Raw genomic sequence first — 18330 nt, 5'->3', positions numbered from 1 at the left:
ATCACCTAGAACTGCAAAACTAATGCTGAGTCCAACCATTTTCAACAAGGAAAACATTCAGCAAATTCAACAAATCAACTATGAAGAGGTGGCCAATGCTGAAACTGAAATCATAGAGCTGAAAGACAATTTTCTTCCAACGGGCCTAACTCCACTAGAAGACATCTTTGACTCAAATGACATCCCTAGAAAACCAAAAATGCAGCCCTTAAATGCAGCCATTGAAGAGTGCAACATAGGTACAAGTGAGAAGCCCAAGATAATTAAATTATCTGCTTCCTTACCTCCTGACCAAAAGCCCAAATACATTGACCTCTTCAAAGAGTTCCAGGATGTTTTTGCATGGAGCTATGAGGACCTAAAGTCCTATGACACCTCTGTAATCCAGCACACTATCCCTCTCAAACCTGATCAAAAGCCCTTTAAACAAAAACTGAGGAGAATCAATCCTATGCTTCTCCCAGCAATGGAACAAGAGGTACAAAAAATGTTCAAGGCAGGCATCATAGCACCAATCAGATTCTCTGAATGGATCTCCAACTTAGTCCCTACAAGAAAGAAGACTGGTGAAATTAGGCTGTGTGTGGATTTGAGGAATCTGAACCAAGTATCCCTTAAAGACAATTACCCCTTACCCAAGATGGATCACATTTTGCAGAGAGTAGTGGGGGCTTCCAGAATTTCTCTACTTGATGGATTCTCAGGTTTCAACCAGATCTTAGTTCACCCTGATGATCAGGACAAAACAGCATTTACAACCCCATGGGGAACTTTCAAATATGTAAAGATGCCTTTTGGATTGAAAAACGCAGGGGCAACTTTTCAAAGAGCCATGGATATTGCCTTTGCCAAGGAGATTCATGACTTTTTAGTCATTTACCTAGATGACCTTACACCTTTCTCAAAATCAGACCAAGAACATATAAAACATTTGAGACAGATCTTCCTTAAATGCAGAAAATATGGAATTTCCTTAAATCCCAAGAAATCCCTGTTTGGTTTAGAGGAAGGTAAGCTGTTGGGCCACATCATTTCTAAAGATGGCATAAGAATTGACCCAGATAGGATACAGGCTATCCTACAAATGCCCCACCCACGGAATGTCAAAGAGTTGCAAGGATTCTTGGGAAAAATCAATTTCTTGAGAAGGTTTATCCCAAACCTAGCAGAACTAATCAGATTATTAAATAACATGCTAAAAAAGGATTCAAAAGTCAAATGGACTGTTGAAGCCAATCAAGCCTTTGAAGGTATAAAATTGGCCCTTACCCAAACCCCAGTGTTGACCAATCCTCAGTTTGACAGAGAATTTATCATTTTCTCTTTTGCCTCCCAGCATACTATTGCTGCTGTTTTATTGCAAAAAGATGACCAAGGAAATGAGAAGCCAATTGCTTTCTTTAGCAAAGCTCTTAGAGATGCACCTTTAAAGTATCAAATCATGGAAAAGCAAGCTTATGCTTTAGTCAAAGCCATTAAAGACTTTAGGATTTATATCCTTTATTCCCATGTAATAGCATATGTGCCAAGTCCTATTGTCAAAGACATTCTCACCCAAGAAAATTTAGAGGGCAGAAGAGGAAAGTGGATTGCCAACATCTTGGAATTTGACATTGAGATAAAACCTACAAAACTAATAAAAGGCCAAGGCTTGGCTAAATTAATGACAGAAGCAAATTTCCAAGCCTTAGACATCAATCAGCTGGACAGTGAACCGGAGCTGGCGACTCCAAAGATCAATGTAGCCTTTGAACAATCCCCCTGGTATTCAGATATCTGTTATGTGTTACAAAACCTGTGTGCTCCCCCAGGACTGTCCAAAACTAAGTGTAGATTCTTAAAAATGAAAACCTCAAGATTTTGTGTGATGGATGGCAATCTGCTTTGGAAAAACCATGAAGGTATATTGCTGCACTGTTTAATTGAAAATGAAACTGACAATATCATAAAAGAATTTCATGCAGGTGACTGTGGTGGGCACTTGTACTGGAAGTCCACTGTGGACAAGATACTAAGGGCTGGGTATTACTGGCCCACCATGTTCTCTGATGTCAAGAAATTCATCACCTCATGTCATAAATGTCAAGTGTTTGAGGGAAAGAGACAATTGCTGCCACTTCCTTTAAGGCCTATTGCAACAGAGAGACCTTTTCAACAATGGGGATTGGACTTCATTGGGGAAATTCATCCCTCATCTTCAGGCCAACACAAATGGATCTTAACAGCAACAGACTACTTCACTAAGTGGATTGAAGCTGCCCCATGCAGACAAGCAAATGACTCAATAATTATTCAGTTCTTGGAGAACAACATATTGGCTAGATTTGGCTGTCCTGACAAAATAATAACAGACAATGCTGCTGCTTTCAGATCCAAAAAGATGGTGAACTTCTGCCATAAATTTCACATCACTCTGGGCCATTCCACTGCCTACTATCCCCAAGGAAATGGCCTTGCTGAGTCATCAAATAAAAGTCTGGTAAATATCATAAAGAAAGTACTTGAAGAGAACAAAAAGAATTGGCATAAGAAGCTTGTGAATGCCCTATGGGCAGATAGACTAACAACCAAAAGATCAATTGGGACCAGCCCATATGAGTTGGTTTATGGATTAGAGGCCAAATTCCCCTCATCACTAGGAGTGCCTGTTATGAAGCTTCTTCAAGAAAGCCAAGCTGAACCAAATGATATGCAAAGAAGAATTAATCAAATCATATGTCTACAGCAGACTAGAGACCAAGTTTTCAGCAGAGTTCAAGTTCTACAAGAGAAATTAAAGAAGGCCTTTGATAGAAGAACTAAGGCAGAAGATTTCAGTGTGGGAGACAAAGTCCTCAAGTGGGATGCAAGAAGAGAAGACAAAGGAAAGCATGGAAAATTTGACTCCCTTTGGAGAGGACCATTTGCTGTCCAAGCAGTGCAAGGTAACAATACCTATTTCCTTAAAAGTCTAACTGAAACTGACTTGGATGAAGGTCCTGTGAATGGCAGGATGCTGAAGCATTATTTTGACTATTACCCATGAGTACAGCCTGAGGTTCCCTTGTATATATGCAGATATATATATTATTTTCTGTTTAGATTGTAAAAATGCAGTTTTTTCAAGTTTATCGACTACGAGCAAAAGGTAAATAGAATCAGAGGTCTACCAAGAAGAAAAGCACACAATTTTGGCACTTCAAAGCAGCAAACTACAAGATGGGCAAGAGCAACCAAGGAGCAAGGAAATCTGACCTACTGTTCTTGGTCTTTCAAATGAAACACCATCCCCATGTGGAGCCACTGTTAGCTACCTATACCAATAGGTTTCATATTTCATGATTGGCTATGAAAGGTCCAAATATGCTCTGCTTTGATGATTCAAAGATCACATATTTCCATAAGAATCCAATCTGTGCTTATAGCTTGGTATGGACTTAAATTTTGATGGATGTTCCTACAGTCTAATCTGGATCATTCCATGGTTTAAATTTTCAGTTGTAGAATAGAGAAAGGAGTCTGTCCAAACTGTTTAATCTTGGCAGACAGGTAGTTCAGGTAGAGAAGAAAAGGCTCCCAACAGCTTAATCTGGGACCTTGGAAGAAATAAGGGTAGAAGTAGATAGAAAAAACAAGAGAAAAAGCCAGAGAAAAGAAAAGGCAGGTAAGGGTCTGCAAGTCCAAGTGCCCCCTCCAAGAAGAAATAAAAAATGCTAGGCAAGTAGCTGGGTAAGTAGTTGGGGTTGCAGAAAGGTTATCTTTACCATTGCAGGTGTGTTAACTTTGTTTACCAAAGCAAAGTCAATCAATTGAGAAGGTGTTCTTCTTCATCAAGTTGTAGCAAGCAAGAAGCATGTCTAACCTCCCTTCTTCCCCTTTCATTTCATTACTAACACTCCCTCATCAGCTGAGATTCATGGAAGAAGATTATGGTTTCATGGTGGTTCGTGTTCCTTCAAAAGCCACATTTCTTGTGTAAAAATCTTTTCATTTTGATCTACTCTTTAAGCTAAGTGTTTCACAAAAAAGCTTAGTATTTTCTCCCTTCATTCACCCCCCTCATCCATATTAACTCTAACTCTACTACATAAATCCCCTATATCACCTTTCCCCTACTAGTATTAACACCATGGTGTATAAACCCCAAATTTTGTATAAATATCCCTCCCCTTGGCATTATAGCCATATGTTCTCTGAAAAAGGAATCAAAATGACATCTGGTCACTTTGATGAACCTATACCTCCTCTCACCCCCTTGTTTCAAGTCATTCCACTCATCAAACCATCATTTGCAAAGAAAAACCCTATAAAACCCCTTCTTACCCCTAAAACCCTTTGAAGTTGTGAAAAAATCCAAAAAAACCCACTTTAGCCGCTTAACCAAAGTTGGCGCATATATGGGATTTTCCAAATACACCGAAAAACCTTACAAAAACCCATACCCTAAGGTTTTCCGCTGAGCACAGATCCCGAAATAAATATTAAAATAAACCCCGCCCCTTCCGTATCGGCCGATCATTTCATTGATCCGACAGCCGTCCGATTGAGAGCCTCTAATCCAACGGCTCTCATCCATGTCGGAGCGGCTCCGACGTCCGCCAATTACCCCGTACCGGTCGAGCACCTTACCCCCCCCGTCAACCGTCGGATCGGGCCCATGAGATCCGACGGCCCTCAGTGATATCGGAGCGGCTTTGATGGCGGACAGATGCCTTCCGATATCTGTCAGAAGGGATACGTCATTCGGTCGCCACGCGTCTTCCCCACAGCGCATCGGAGGTACGCCTGACAAATACCTCGTCCGTATCATAAGCGGTGCGATATAAAACCGCTAACCGCTTCCGGTTTCGGTCATCCCGCCTGTCCAACGTCACTCCCACGTCATCCCACGTCATTGCCACCCTGCCATCGTGTCAACCGCTGCGCTCGACCTTCTGCCAATGTGTCTTGCCACTTCATCATCCCCTGGACCACTCAGAGCCTGTCACCTCACCTGATGACGTCATGCTGACGTCGCCCGACCCTGACCCCACCGATGATGTCATGCTGATGTCACCAGAAAAGCGCGCCAAAAGTCCGAAAAATCAATATTATAGCCAAAATTCGCGTTTTTTGGCTCTTTTCTGCAAAAACGTTTGTTGCTCCTGCATGTTTTTCCCACGTACAACAGTGCACCAACCTGCAGAACTCGACCAGGAGACCGCCAGCGCACCATTTTCACCTGCATTCCTCTCCATTGCTCTCTGAAAGCCAGGTATTTATCCTTGAAAATCCTTCCTTCACCTGGTTTTGTCTGTAAATTGCCAAGGACGATTAAATTTGTGAAAAAACATATAATTGACCGGCAGAAACACTTGCGCCTGGCCCCATTTACAATTGTGAACTCGAAAAACACTAGCTGAGCCTTGTTTGCCCGCATTTTCACCAAAAACCATACTTTGTTCGCGCATTCGCGAAAGACTCATTTAAACTGAATTTACCTGCTGAGAAAGACAGAGTGAGGCCAGGCATTGGTCTTATTTAAACTTCAAACAGTATTTTAATTGCTATTTATCAGAACTACTCTCTGTTCCTCATAAATTCACCTCCCTGGTAAAGAGACACTCCTCTATACTGTCCTGCTCAATTGAAACCACTTTACACTTAAATCAGAATCCTCTTTTGCAATGGAGAAACCTGTAGTACTAAATGTTCAGCCTCTGAATGCCCCTCAAAGGAACTTGGAATGGCAAGCCTTGGCAGATATGGATTATCAGATTTCAGAAGAGATGTTGATGAGAACCAAGTTCCATATCCACCTGCTCAATGAACTTAGGGCCAAACATGAAACTGGAGCAGATGTGTTGGGTATATGGGATTCTTTTCTTCCTATTTTTAAGTTGCCCCAAGTCAATCAATTCCCTGATTTAATCCATCTTTGTGCTGAATACTATGACCCTACTCAGAGGGTTGTGTTGGATCCTTCTGGTTCTGCTCTCTTTTACATCACTCCTGAAGCCATCAGGAACATGCTCTACTTCAAAACTCAGAGAAAATTGGTCCCCTTGTCACTAGTAGACTTGATAAAACAAGGGAATAGATTGACAGATGCCCAAATCACTAAGCTAAATCAGTTATACATTGACTCTGATTCTATGCAATATCCTCCTCTGAATCAAGTATACCTTAACCAGTTGGGCAGGGACTTGGTAGATATGATTAGTCCGATTTTGGGCTATAGCTCAATAGAATTGGTAGACCAAACTGTACTGGTAATGATGCTGATGTTCGCTCCGGGCAGACCTCCAGTTTGCTATGATTATGCCACCTACATCTCCGACAAAATGCATGAGCAGCTAATGAATTTATCCAGAGAAAAGATGTTCAGATACACCTCCTATATTTACCATTTGATCTTGTACCATCAACATGAGAAATTTCATTTTTCAATCAAAAGAGTGGATGCCCAAGGCAATCCCAGATCAGTGGTCTATTGGTCCTCTGTCTTCCACACTACACCTGAGTCTCCATACACTTACTGTGAATTCATAGATCTGTTCGTCCATCCAGCTATGGCAATGCTGATGAGCTCGCCTCCTCCGAGACTCACTGATGACATGCAGAGAATTCTTCAGCTATCCAAAGCTTACAGCATTGGGGATTGGTACTTCTACCAAAACCACACTGTCATCAGGATATATGGGTGTGATTTGCCTCCATTCAGATTACCTAAGTATGTGCCTATGAGGCTATTTGCCCTAGAGTACTTTAGGCAATTTGGCCGGGTTGATGTGCTTCACTTTTCAGGAAAAGGCAAAAAAGCACAGTTGAAGGTGAAAAGCCAGCTTGGCCATTTTGTCTATAACAAGAGGGAGCAAGGATGGAAGGAAGCAGATAGAATGCTTGAGTCCCTTGGCCTTCAAACCAGTTTCCTATGGACACCCTATGACCCTAATCATTTTATAACTATGAGGAGGCTCAAATATAAGTTGTCTGCCTATGATCATTATAGTATCCCTCACATTGAAAAATATGCAAACCAAGACAAATGGAGGAGAGGGACCTTAGAAGAGCCCATGTCACAAGAAGAGCGAAATCAGAGGGCAGTAAGGAATCTAAGGAAGATGGCTGACCTTGAACTTTGTTCACAGGTATTCACACTTCCGAGCACACAAGTGGGAGCAGCTGCATCCTCCTCAACTGCCAAACAGAAAACTACCAAGGCCACTGAAAATATATCTAGCAAAGGCAAAGAAAAGGAAATGGAAATAGAACAATCACTCCATGGCAAGGAGCAGCCACCTCCAGTGACTCAAGAGCAGGCAGATAAAGAAATGCAGCAGCAGGCAGAGCAACAACAACAACAACAGGAACTGCATCAAGAAGAAGGGCCACATGAGGGACATCAGCCCTTACAGCAAGAAAGAGTAGTTGATACTCCAACTTCCACTGAGCAACAGGCTCAAAACATAGTGCCTCCTAGGCCAGAAACTACCTTCGATGCCTCGGTCCTCCAAACTCCACAGAAAGAGGACATAAACAGAAAAAGGGATAGAGAAACTCCCCTGACATCATCTATAAACCAGGGAGAGAAAAGGCAAAGGTTGAATGACTTTTCTGAGGATGACATAGCAATAAGGCAAGCAATGGGCGTGGGCCCACCCAGCGAGGAGCTTCAACCAGTTCCTTCCAGCAGGAACAGGACAGAACTATGGGAGGAGAGGTCAGCTCCTCCAGCCAACAAAGAGAAGGAGAAAGGAGCATCAAGCAGCAGTTTATAGACATCAAAAGGAGGAGTGACCCTATCAAGATACAGCTGTACAACCATTTATTGAAAATGGCTCCCACCAATCAACAAAGACTGATGTCTGCATTTGATGTACAGGAAGGCAAAATGATCATGAGCCATTTTATGCCAACAACACTGCAGCCCCAATCTACCTCAGATTACCTCAAAACCAATCTGGAGGTCCTGGCCAAGGACATACACCCAATGGATAAAATTGAACTGCACAAACAAACTGGTGAGATGGTGTATGCCGCCTTGGCAGACAAGACATTAGAAAATTACAAGCTAGAAAGCAGCCTCAATAATACAGCCTCTCAACTGGAGTTGGAGAGGGCATCATCCCAGGCAAAGGACAACAGAATAAGGTCCTTGGAAGACATAATCATTGAGATTGGGCATGATCCCAAAGACATCAAAGGAATACAAGAGATATTGAAGTTGAGGGATGCTGACATGGCTGCCTTAAGGAAAAAGATCAAACTCCCAGCTACCATTCACCCTCAAACAGATGAAATAGCTCAGCAAAGACACGAGCAGGATGCCACAACCTTGATGATTTCCCTTTATAAGCAGCTGATTCAAGCACAAGAAAAGTTGGGAGAATCAGAGGCCGCACAAGCAGCATTGCAAACAGCACTGAAACAAAGAGAAGAGGGTCAGACCTCTCAGCCTCCTCTGGTCATCAATCTTGAGGAAACTGCTCCTCTCACTGCTCCTCTTCCTCAACAGACTGAACAGACAGCAACATCTACTTCAGCAGCACCAACAATCACAGAGCAGGCCCAAAACCTGGATATGCAAAAGCTGAAGAATGAAATTCAGATCCTGTAAGCTCAAATGACCGAGTTAAATGAGACCAGGGATAAATTGGCCAAGGTGAATGACAGGTATGACAAATCCAAGCAAGCGGTGGCAGAGAAGGGCAGGGAGGTGAAAGCCCTCAAAGAAAGGATAAAAGAGCTAGAAAATGATCTCAAATTAGATAAGGTTATAGCTGGGCTTAAGGCAATGCTATGGGCCAACATTGGCCAGTCTATTACTGACCAATGGCAGTATATAGAGACAATCCATGAGCAGGTAGAGCTCATCCCAAAAGCACAAGCTGAAATTCACAAGTCAAGGGCTGCTCTAGGCAACATGCCTGAAATTGCCACCAGGATGATCAATGTGCTGAATAATAGAACAAGTACTCAGCTGGCAAACATGGGAATTCCCAATAGAACTGAGGCCATTCAGTTGATCAAAAGGGTTCTCACATTGAGAAATTTGGTGCAGACATTGGAGAGAAGAACCCAAGACATGCAGACCGAGGTAAAAAGATTCATGGATAAGTTCCTGGTGCTGCAAAACAGAGGACTCCCTAGCTTACTGAACAGCGCAGGGAGACTGCTCATTCATGAGCAGTATGCCAAAAGAGTGAATGCATTTGCCACAAATGAAATCAATGAGAAGCCCAGCAGCTCAGAAGAAACAGGGCCAGCTACAGGACAGACTATCTACAACAAGGTAGAAAATCTATTTTTTATAATGAATGAGATCAATCACCTGTTTGATGTGGCACCCAATTTTTACAAGTATACAGAGGCAGAAGAGACTATGGATGCAATTCTCAGGCATCAACTCCCTACACAAGACTGGTGGGCAAATACAACACAGAAAATTTTATAAACAGTGAGCCATTCACCAAATTTTGTTTTTAAAAAATATCAGTTGTTATACAAAGCACAGATTAACAAAATCAGCATGCATCAAAGATTAAAGCTGAGCCAACTTAGCAAAAATTTTGGCCAACACAGCAAGAATAGGAAACCACAGCTGGCAGAGCCGAGAAGATACAGCGCAGCAAAAAGTAAAGACACATTATTCAGCGTTAAAGCAAAGCGGTTCAACCGACTCAATGACCTCCAAAGGTCAAATTATGCTCTGACAGACTTAAAGAGCATTTATGCTGCATTCAAAGTTGTAATAACTTCTTTTCTACTTTCTCTACGAAGTTATGAAGATATTTTCTCTCTCAGATGACTCAATGCCTGAGATATTTTGTATAAGCATTCCTATAAAGTCCCCTTCGCATGAGCTTGCAAGGGTTGTTGTTGATTTCTCCTGAAGAAGTTCTTATGCTGTAACCCTTTCAGAAGTGTAATAAAGAAAGTGATGGAATTTCTCGGATTTCTGAAGTGTTGAATGCGTTCTGGTGTCTGTTGAAAACTGCTGGATTCCTGTGTATTACACAATACAATAAGTCTCTGTAACTCTCTCTGTTATGTATTTTTGATTTGTTAAAATCCATATATGTTTTCTAACTTTGAATATTTAGCAACAAGGAAAAAGGATAACTTTCAGGATTTATTCAATGAATACCCTGAGTTCAATCTGTGTTGTTAATGAATGTTTTCTTCAGCTGTAATCTTGATAAGTGTAATTCTTAATTTCTGCACTTTCAGAATACATCTTTCACAGTGACCTTTGTCACAGGAATTCAAGTTTGCTCCTGTGCAACGTGTTTCACTTTCACCTCACCAGCTTGATAGAAAATTCTTAATTGCTTTCTGTTGGCTGACATGCCTCACTATTCAAGTTAAATTTGTTTGTTTGAGATACACAATAGGCCCTGCAGTTTGAACACCACCAATCCTGCATATCAAAACATTTCACAACTCCAGACTCCATTGCCCGATGATATATTACTCTCTAAACGCTACATCTTAAGCTCTGAAAGAAATCCTTCAACCAAAACATAAACCAAAACCCGAGCATAATACCTAGCCTAAAACACCATCATAACAGAGACAAATCATAAAGAGAGAGCCCTCTTTGATTGCAGTTTGGCTAGATACTGTGATCCAAAGATTGGTTAGTGGTTACCCCGGCCGTATTCCCTTGGGAGTCATAGGGAACAACCTGGGTGTGAACAATGCATACTGGGGGAGGCAGGGACCACAATGGATATGGATCTTTGGATCCATGAGGGTGGTTATTCATTCAAAGGACGTTGAGGAATTTATGGGGGATTTAACCACAGTGTTGACAAATTACAGATCCCCCTCCCCCACCAAGTAAGTGTTGAGCATATGAGGGGGCTCCGCAATGAATATCAGTTTTTGATCATGAAACAAATTAAATACAAAAAAATATATAATGAATATCAATTGTTGATCATGAAACAAATTAAATACAAAAAAAATTGCTTGAGCCTTGAGACTGCTCAATGCATATTCCTAGAGGCCTGAGCAGAGGGACTACACAATTGAGGCTCTCAAGGGCTCAAGTTGGAGGCTAGAGTCTTGAGACTGTGCAATGCGCAGTTTTGAAGGCCTGGGATAAGTGACTATGCAATTGAGGAACCCAAGAGGTCAAGCTTCAGGCTTGAAGTTACCTAATGTGTAGTTTAGACAGGAGAATACGTTAAGAGATTGCGCAATTAAAGGGTTCATGGCCTCAATCTTGAGGCTTAAGGCTTGAAGTTGCCCAATTCACAATTCTGGAGGGAGAGAGGCAAAGTGATTATGCAGTTGCACAGTTCAAGAGCTCAAGGTTGAGGCTTGAGACTGCGTAGTGCGCAGAGAAGGCTGAATGAGGTTGAGAGGCCCGGTCAGGGAGTTTTCCCAATTTTTACTAAGTGTGGGATTGATGAGATGAACTTGAACAAGAAGAAGACTTGAGCATGACCAAACACTTATATCACTTGATGAAACAACACAGGACACTCAAAACACATGAACAACATACTTTCCTCAATATGACAATATTGCAACAATTCACTCCAAGTGTGACACTAAAGATACACTTTGTGACGACAATGATGACAATTGTATGACAATGCTTGAAACTTTGGAAATCAGTATGATACATGTTTACATGATGAGAACAACTCATTATCACAAAAATTAACTCTTGAAACACACTAGAACTAGCTTTTATACAATGTGTGACACTTAACATGCTAAAAGGCGACATTTTCTATAGGAGCAGGAAAAGTGCGAACGATACTTGTAGTATGCGAACAATGGTGAAAGTGACACATGCCAGAGCAAATATAACATGAATGTGGTACTAATTAAAGTGAAATAAAGCAAAAGCGATAGCCAAAAACATGAAAACGACAAGTGCAAAAGCGAAGGTGCGCAAAAGAAATAGTTTGAAAAACTCACCGAAATAGAAGTACAAACATAGCCAAAAGTGACGGATTGTCAATGATAGTGTGCACTAACTATCAACATGGGTTGAACATTGCACAGACACTATATTGATGGATTGTGTTATGCTTGTTCAAGCTTGCGTAAAAGAATGCGGTCATGAACTTCTTGTGACCTGAGCATGTGTGAGCAAGTGACTTCGACTAACCAAGAAGTGACAATGGGACAACCGATCACAAGATCCACAGTAGGCTCTAAAATTCAAGTGTAGATAAAATTTTAGAGGGTGTTTGTCGCAGTGACAACATGATGTTTGTTATTATGACTGAGCTACAAAGATTTAAAGCAGTGGAATATTGGTCGTTCAAAGAGGAATTATGGCAAGATGATTGTAGATAATTTACTAATATAGATGTATATGAAGCGAGATCTATTAAGCATCCCCAAGGGTTAAAAAAGGCTCAAATGTCCCTTATCCATAAAAATTGGTGATTAAAACGACTCTATGCTTTATGTTAAAATGACAGGTGAAGATGGATAGCATAAATATTAGAATTATATACCATGCTCAAGCTTCTTAGTAGTCTCTTACGATGTACAACTTCTCATAGTGATAAGCTACTATGCCATTAAAGCATTCCAACTGTAAAGCAAAGTCATAGTTCCATGAGTAGTATCAGAGGAATTCGGCATTGGGAATGTGATAGAAGCAAGTCATTTCCTGGAAGGGTGAAGTCTGCCCAACCTAGTTATAAAAACCAATTGCATCCATCACGTAGCAAAAAAAATAAGAATGCATATTTCCTCATATAGAGACCCTAAGTACTTTGGCCCAATTGTCTCATCCATTATGAAAAGTGCAACTTACATGCAATCAATAAGAAAGAAGTTGTTCCACAACAATCACCAAGATGGATATTTTGATTTGAGGTCCAACTATTTACTAAAAAAAATTCTCCACCCCTTTCTGGAGGAGTTGGAGTTGAGAAAGTTCCTACTACCTTGTCAATTGTAGAAGGACCACATGAGAAAATCTGAAGAGATTCCTCAATGTGACATCCATTTGACATTCATTCACTCTGCTCTTTTTTGTCTATCAGTCGCTTTACATGTGCCCTTAAGTTCAATAATCCAGAGAGTACTAGACAAAAGGCACTTACCTATTTCAATCAATTGAATAAAAAAGGTATTTCTGAAGGGTTTGTTGGAGAGGAATCTATTATTTCAAAGATCAGGAAAATAAGTTTCTTTGAAAACCAAAATGTACTATCACGAGGGAAGGGAGTTCTTACATTTAAAAATTTCTACCATTATTCTCACCAGAAAATTTGATTATTGCTCTTTGTTTGGTTGGAAAATAAACGTTTTTTGAATTTTTTCTTAGAGAAACTCCAATGAAGAAACAAAATTCGTGAAAACGTTAAAAAGAGAATGTAAAGTAGAATACATGAAAGAAACACAGTATTAAAATAATGAACGTTGATGCAAAGTGCATACAAGTCGGTGGAGTGAGAATGGCGTTACATTTAATAATAAGTTCAGTGCACTTTTTCCAATTCGGCGGTATTGACCAAGTATTTCGCTATGTTGTCCGGGAACGCAGGGCGGGTAAGAAAGTCGTGCTGCCGGCGTCGAGTATTTCGCGATGTTGGAGTGTAAAGTAGAATACATGAAAGAAGTCGGTGGAGCGAGAATGGCGTTACATTTAATAATAAGTTCAGTGCACTTTGTCCATGAATTGGAAAAAGCGAAAAACTTAAAAAATCCATGTTGTTCGGAACACGCAGAGCGAGAAAGGGAGAGGGGCAACAACACGGAGAGAATTCCATAATTGACTAAAGGGATATGTATTTATATATAAAAAAACATGCCTCGTTCATATCCATTTACACTTGAGTTGCTCCACCTGCCTTACGGTTTATTGTTGGGCCTTATTATTTCAGAAAGACGTTTTGGAGACTTATAAAAGTCATTAAAGATTATAAGGGTAAATTGAAGAAAAAAAACAAAAAGGAAATAATACAGAGAGAATTGTGATGAAAACTATGTTAGATTTATATACAGCTTTAGGGGTGAATTCAAAAAACGAAAGGCAATATAAAAAATAGAATTGGTGGTATTGAGTAAAGTTTCATAATTTTTGGTACCATATGGTTTGCAATAATAGAAAAAGTGAAATATAAAAAGGTAAGATAAGAGCAAAGGAAATGGCATTATTAAAAATTTCATATGTTACTATATAGTTTTGATCATTTTTGGTAAAAAAAAATTGTAATATAAAGAGGTAAAAAAATTGTAATATAAAAAGGTAAGACCATAGAAAAAAAATGGTATTATTAACAATGTTACTATATAGTTTTGATCATTTTTGGTACTTTAGTTTTTGCTTTGCAATAATAAAAAAATTGCATTATAAAGAAGTAAAAAATTGCAATATAAAAAGGTAATATGAGAGAAAAGGAAATGGTCTTATTAACAATGTTTTTTTTCCCCGTAGAAAAAAGTCGTAATTTATATTCATATTGAAATAAATTACATTTTGTAGATGCTTAGCGCATATGCAGATAGCTGTCCATGAAAAGGACAAAAAACACTAATAAAAATAAAAAATTATGTTTACAACTACATCAAGCCTATACTTTTCTGCCCTTCTTCTTCTCCACCCTATGCCAACCCTGAGAGTCAGAGGGGGGAACAATGATGGCCTATTGGTATACTTGTGTGTTCGCTGAAGGTTCTTTGTCGGATTCTGATCCTTCAGATCCATGTGTTCTTTTGTTGCCACTAACTTCCAGCTGTGGAATTTTCTGGTGCTGAGAATGATCCTCCATTTGTGGGTCTGGTGCTCTTTTTTCCTGTGTGCCGTTCTGTTCCATACTTATATCCGGTTCCTCTTGGTTTGCTGTGTGCTCTGTCTGAATGTTCTCTTCTTCCAGCGGTTCTGTATTCTGCCACCCATTTGGCTTTTTATGCTGTTTCTTGTTTCCTTTTGGATTCTTTCTGGCCAGTGGGCAAGAATTTTGGAGGTGTCCTGTTTGCCTACAGCTGCGGCATCTGAATGCAGTGTTTTCATAGTCAAGGGGTTGTATCCACTCCGTGTTGTTATAGTTTAATCAAATTTTATCTGACAGCCCCTGACTCAAGTCCACTTCGACACAAATTCTGGCAAAAGTGAAAATCCCTCTGCTATATCTGTCTTCGTCAATTTTTAGGAATTTCCCCAAAGAATCCCCAATCGCAGATAGTACCATATGATGCCAGAAATGTAATGGGAGGTTGTGTAGCCTCACCCAAACAGGTGTTGTTGTGATTTTCATAGTGTTTGCGTCAAAATCAGCAAACCAAGGGGTAACAAAGAGGCCTGCATTACCCCAAAACCAAGGCCCCTCCTTGATGATACTATCCCTTTCTTCCTCTGTGTGGAAATTTACAATGAAAAACCCTTTTGAACATAGGTATATATCGCATTCTGGTGTCCAATGGGAGTATATCCATTGATGTAAAGCATCGGATTTTGGCCAGTAACCATTAAATCTACATATAATAGCATGTTTTGTGAGTTCAGAGTGAAGTGCATTTACCTCTGGTATAGTAACTTTGAGCTCGTAATAGTCCAGCTTTTGTTCTACTATATGTGGCCCTGGTTGCTCTGGTGGTGGCTTTGGTTTGGTCGGCATTTTTCCCTTCCCCTTAACTGCATCCCGAAAGGAGCCTGGAATCTGTGATCCGCTGGCTGCTGCACCTCCCCGAAGCCTCATGTTGACAATAATGTTAGATCCTGGCTTAATGTTGTAGTGGCCTATTGCCCAGTGATCTTGTATCGATCTGCCTTCTGAGAGCAGATGTTGATATCCTTCCGGGAGGCCAATGTGATTGGCGATGATTTTCTTCAGTTTTGAGACTTTGTCTGAAGCTCGAACCCAGATTGGGGTTGATTTCCCAGAGGGGGGCTTTATAAAGATTTGGAAACGTAGATCTGATGAGGATGCCGCTATGGGGGATGCCTCGGTCATCGATTTGGGTTCGACACATTCCTCCTGTATTCCATTTATAAGCTTCCTGGCCGCGTCAAACTGGCCTCTCTGAGCATACCCTGTATTTAACGTTGTCCCCGCCGAGGACAGAGGCGCTTCAGACCACAGGTAAAACTGTTCCAATGTCCAGCCCCCTATTTGGTCTTCAACCAAGCCATACTGCCCTAGCGCGGTTGATCGGGCCCGCGGTATATCGATTTGGGGCAGAGGTACAGGGTTCTGTTTCCCATTGATGCAGACGCAGGGCAAATCATTCGCGTAGGAGGGCGCAACAAAATGTAACAGTGTGGATCGGTTGTTTTGAAAAATATATCCCCGGACATTGAAGAGGGGCCAAGGCCGCCCTGAGGATAACGATCCGAGACCAGTGGGGGGGCAAAACCTCCAGTTTCGATTGCTTTGGTTCGAATCCGTATTCTTCTTTTCATCAGATGATCCAGGCCAGATCCTGTGGGTAGCCTCGAGCTGTGAGACTCCCGCTGCTGGGCTTAGAGCCATTTCAATATCCAGCAGATGTTTGGGGGCGGCGGCGGCATCAAAACTGTCTTCTGAAACCCTAAGCTCAAGAATTCCTGCCATCGCTCCTCTGCCGACTCTCGTCTTATTAACAATGTTATATGTTATTATATAGTGATTAAATTTAAAAATATTTATTAAAATTCAAGTGATATGTATTCATTTATTTGTATAATTTAAAATTATTAAAAATATTATACAATGTTATAAAAGTTATGAAATATAATAGTGATAATCATATTTAAAAAAATTCATTGTATTGATTAAGAAGGATAATTTTTTACAAGAATTTATAGAAATTTTTCTTATATTATATCAATGGATAAGTATGTCTGGGCACGGAGCTTTTTAGGCACAGTGTCATAAGTGGAGATGATGTGTAGGCACAGTGTCATAAGTGGAGGCACGGTGCCTAAAAAGCTGCCCGGTATGATGAGACGCAACAGAGAAGCGAACGATGTTTGTCTTGCAGGATTCCCGAGAGCCTTCTTTGACGGTGCTGAGCAGCAAAACAACTGTGGATGTGGTTTTCACATACTGATGGACGAGGAGCTTCAATATTTTATCTCTTGGCACAGTGGAAAGGGCACAAACAGTTTGGCTGAAGCAAGGGCTCTAGCGGGCCTACTTGCTTTCTGCATCTTTTATGATATTCAGTCTATTTCGATCTTTGGCGACTCCAAATCTATGATTGATCTTGTCAAAGGATCCTGCAATTTATTGGCCCCTCATCTGGCTGGTTGGGTGGACAGAATCAAGTTCTTTTGGGGTCTCTTGAGGGATTGCTCCATACACCACATTTTCCGTGCTCAGAATCAGCAAGCGGACAGACTGTCGAAGGAGGGCCTGCTACTTGAACCTGGCGCTTGGTCCATGAAGGTTATATATGGAGATTTCTCATGCTTTATCCAGGATTTCTCTATTCCCGGTTTATGATTGTCCCTCCCCCTCTCTAGTTTCTCCCTTCTGTTCTTAATACTAGTATATATTCTGGTGTTTTAGGATGTCAATCTGCCATGATTCTAGTTCTATATGCTTTTCTCATAGATGATGTATATGTTTTTCTTTTGCTCTGCTTACTGTTTCCTTCTTGAACAACACTGACGGTCCATTGTTGACTGTCCCTATCATGATCATGATCTCACAGCTTCAAAGGGCTGTTTTTTCTGTAACTATCTAGTTTTATTATATATCCTCTATATAATACAATATCGCTTTTTCTCTCTGAAAAAAAAAAAAAAAATGTCTGGGCATGGAGCTTCGTTGGGGGAGCAATACTATACCATGTGCATTCATATTGGGGGATATATAGGGGGGTAAAATGTTTTTATATTGGAAAGCATAAAAAATGGAGCTATAAAAATGTTAATAAAAAAATGGATGCCTACAATATCTAGTGAAAGTAGGGGTTTTTTAAATTGGGAAGTTTTATTGGGTTCATTTTGGTAGGGGGTTAAATAGTTTGTTTTTTAGAGGTATTTTCCAATATGTAGTCAAATTAAGGGTATTATTTAATATGCTAGGAACGCACGTGATATGTCAAAGGTTCATTGAGCGAAGCCCCCATGTTCTGGCCATGTTCTGTTGGGAAGTTCATTAGTTGACATGAAGAGTGTCTTCCTTCATGGTGATCTTGAAGAATGGATTTGCATAGAGAATGGGGGTTTCACTAGGGGAGCAATACCATACCACATGCGTTCATATTGAGGGATATATATTGAGGAAAAAATGACATAATATATTGAGCATATAAAGAGGAGTAAAGGGTTTTTATATTGGCGAGTATGAAAAATGGAGTTGAAAATTAATGGAAAGATATAAAGGGGTATAAAAAATGTTGAAAAAATGGATACTTACAATATCTAGTGAAAGTAGGGGTTTTTTAAATTGGGAAGGT

At 40.5% G+C, this 18330-nt stretch overlaps 1 protein-coding gene across 1 annotated transcript; it reads left to right on the top strand.

The window, feature by feature from the left end:
- Positions 1-16805: 16805 nt before the first annotated feature.
- LOC149143836 (uncharacterized) lies at positions 16806-17369 on the top strand. The gene has a single exon (XM_089451957.1). The coding sequence runs from the start codon at positions 16806-16808 to the stop codon at positions 17367-17369; it is 564 nt and encodes a 187-aa protein (XP_089308083.1).
- Positions 17370-18330: the final 961 nt, after the last annotated feature.

This window comes from Pinus tabuliformis, chromosome X (assembly GCF_031772625.1).
Source record: "Pinus tabuliformis cultivar Carrire ecotype Pingquan chromosome X, CPIR1, whole genome shotgun sequence".
In the NCBI taxonomy this organism is placed as follows: Eukaryota; Viridiplantae; Streptophyta; class Pinopsida; order Pinales; family Pinaceae; genus Pinus; species Pinus tabuliformis.
The sequence above is the reverse complement of the archived record's forward strand: the minus strand, read 5'-3'. Positions and strand labels throughout refer to the sequence as shown.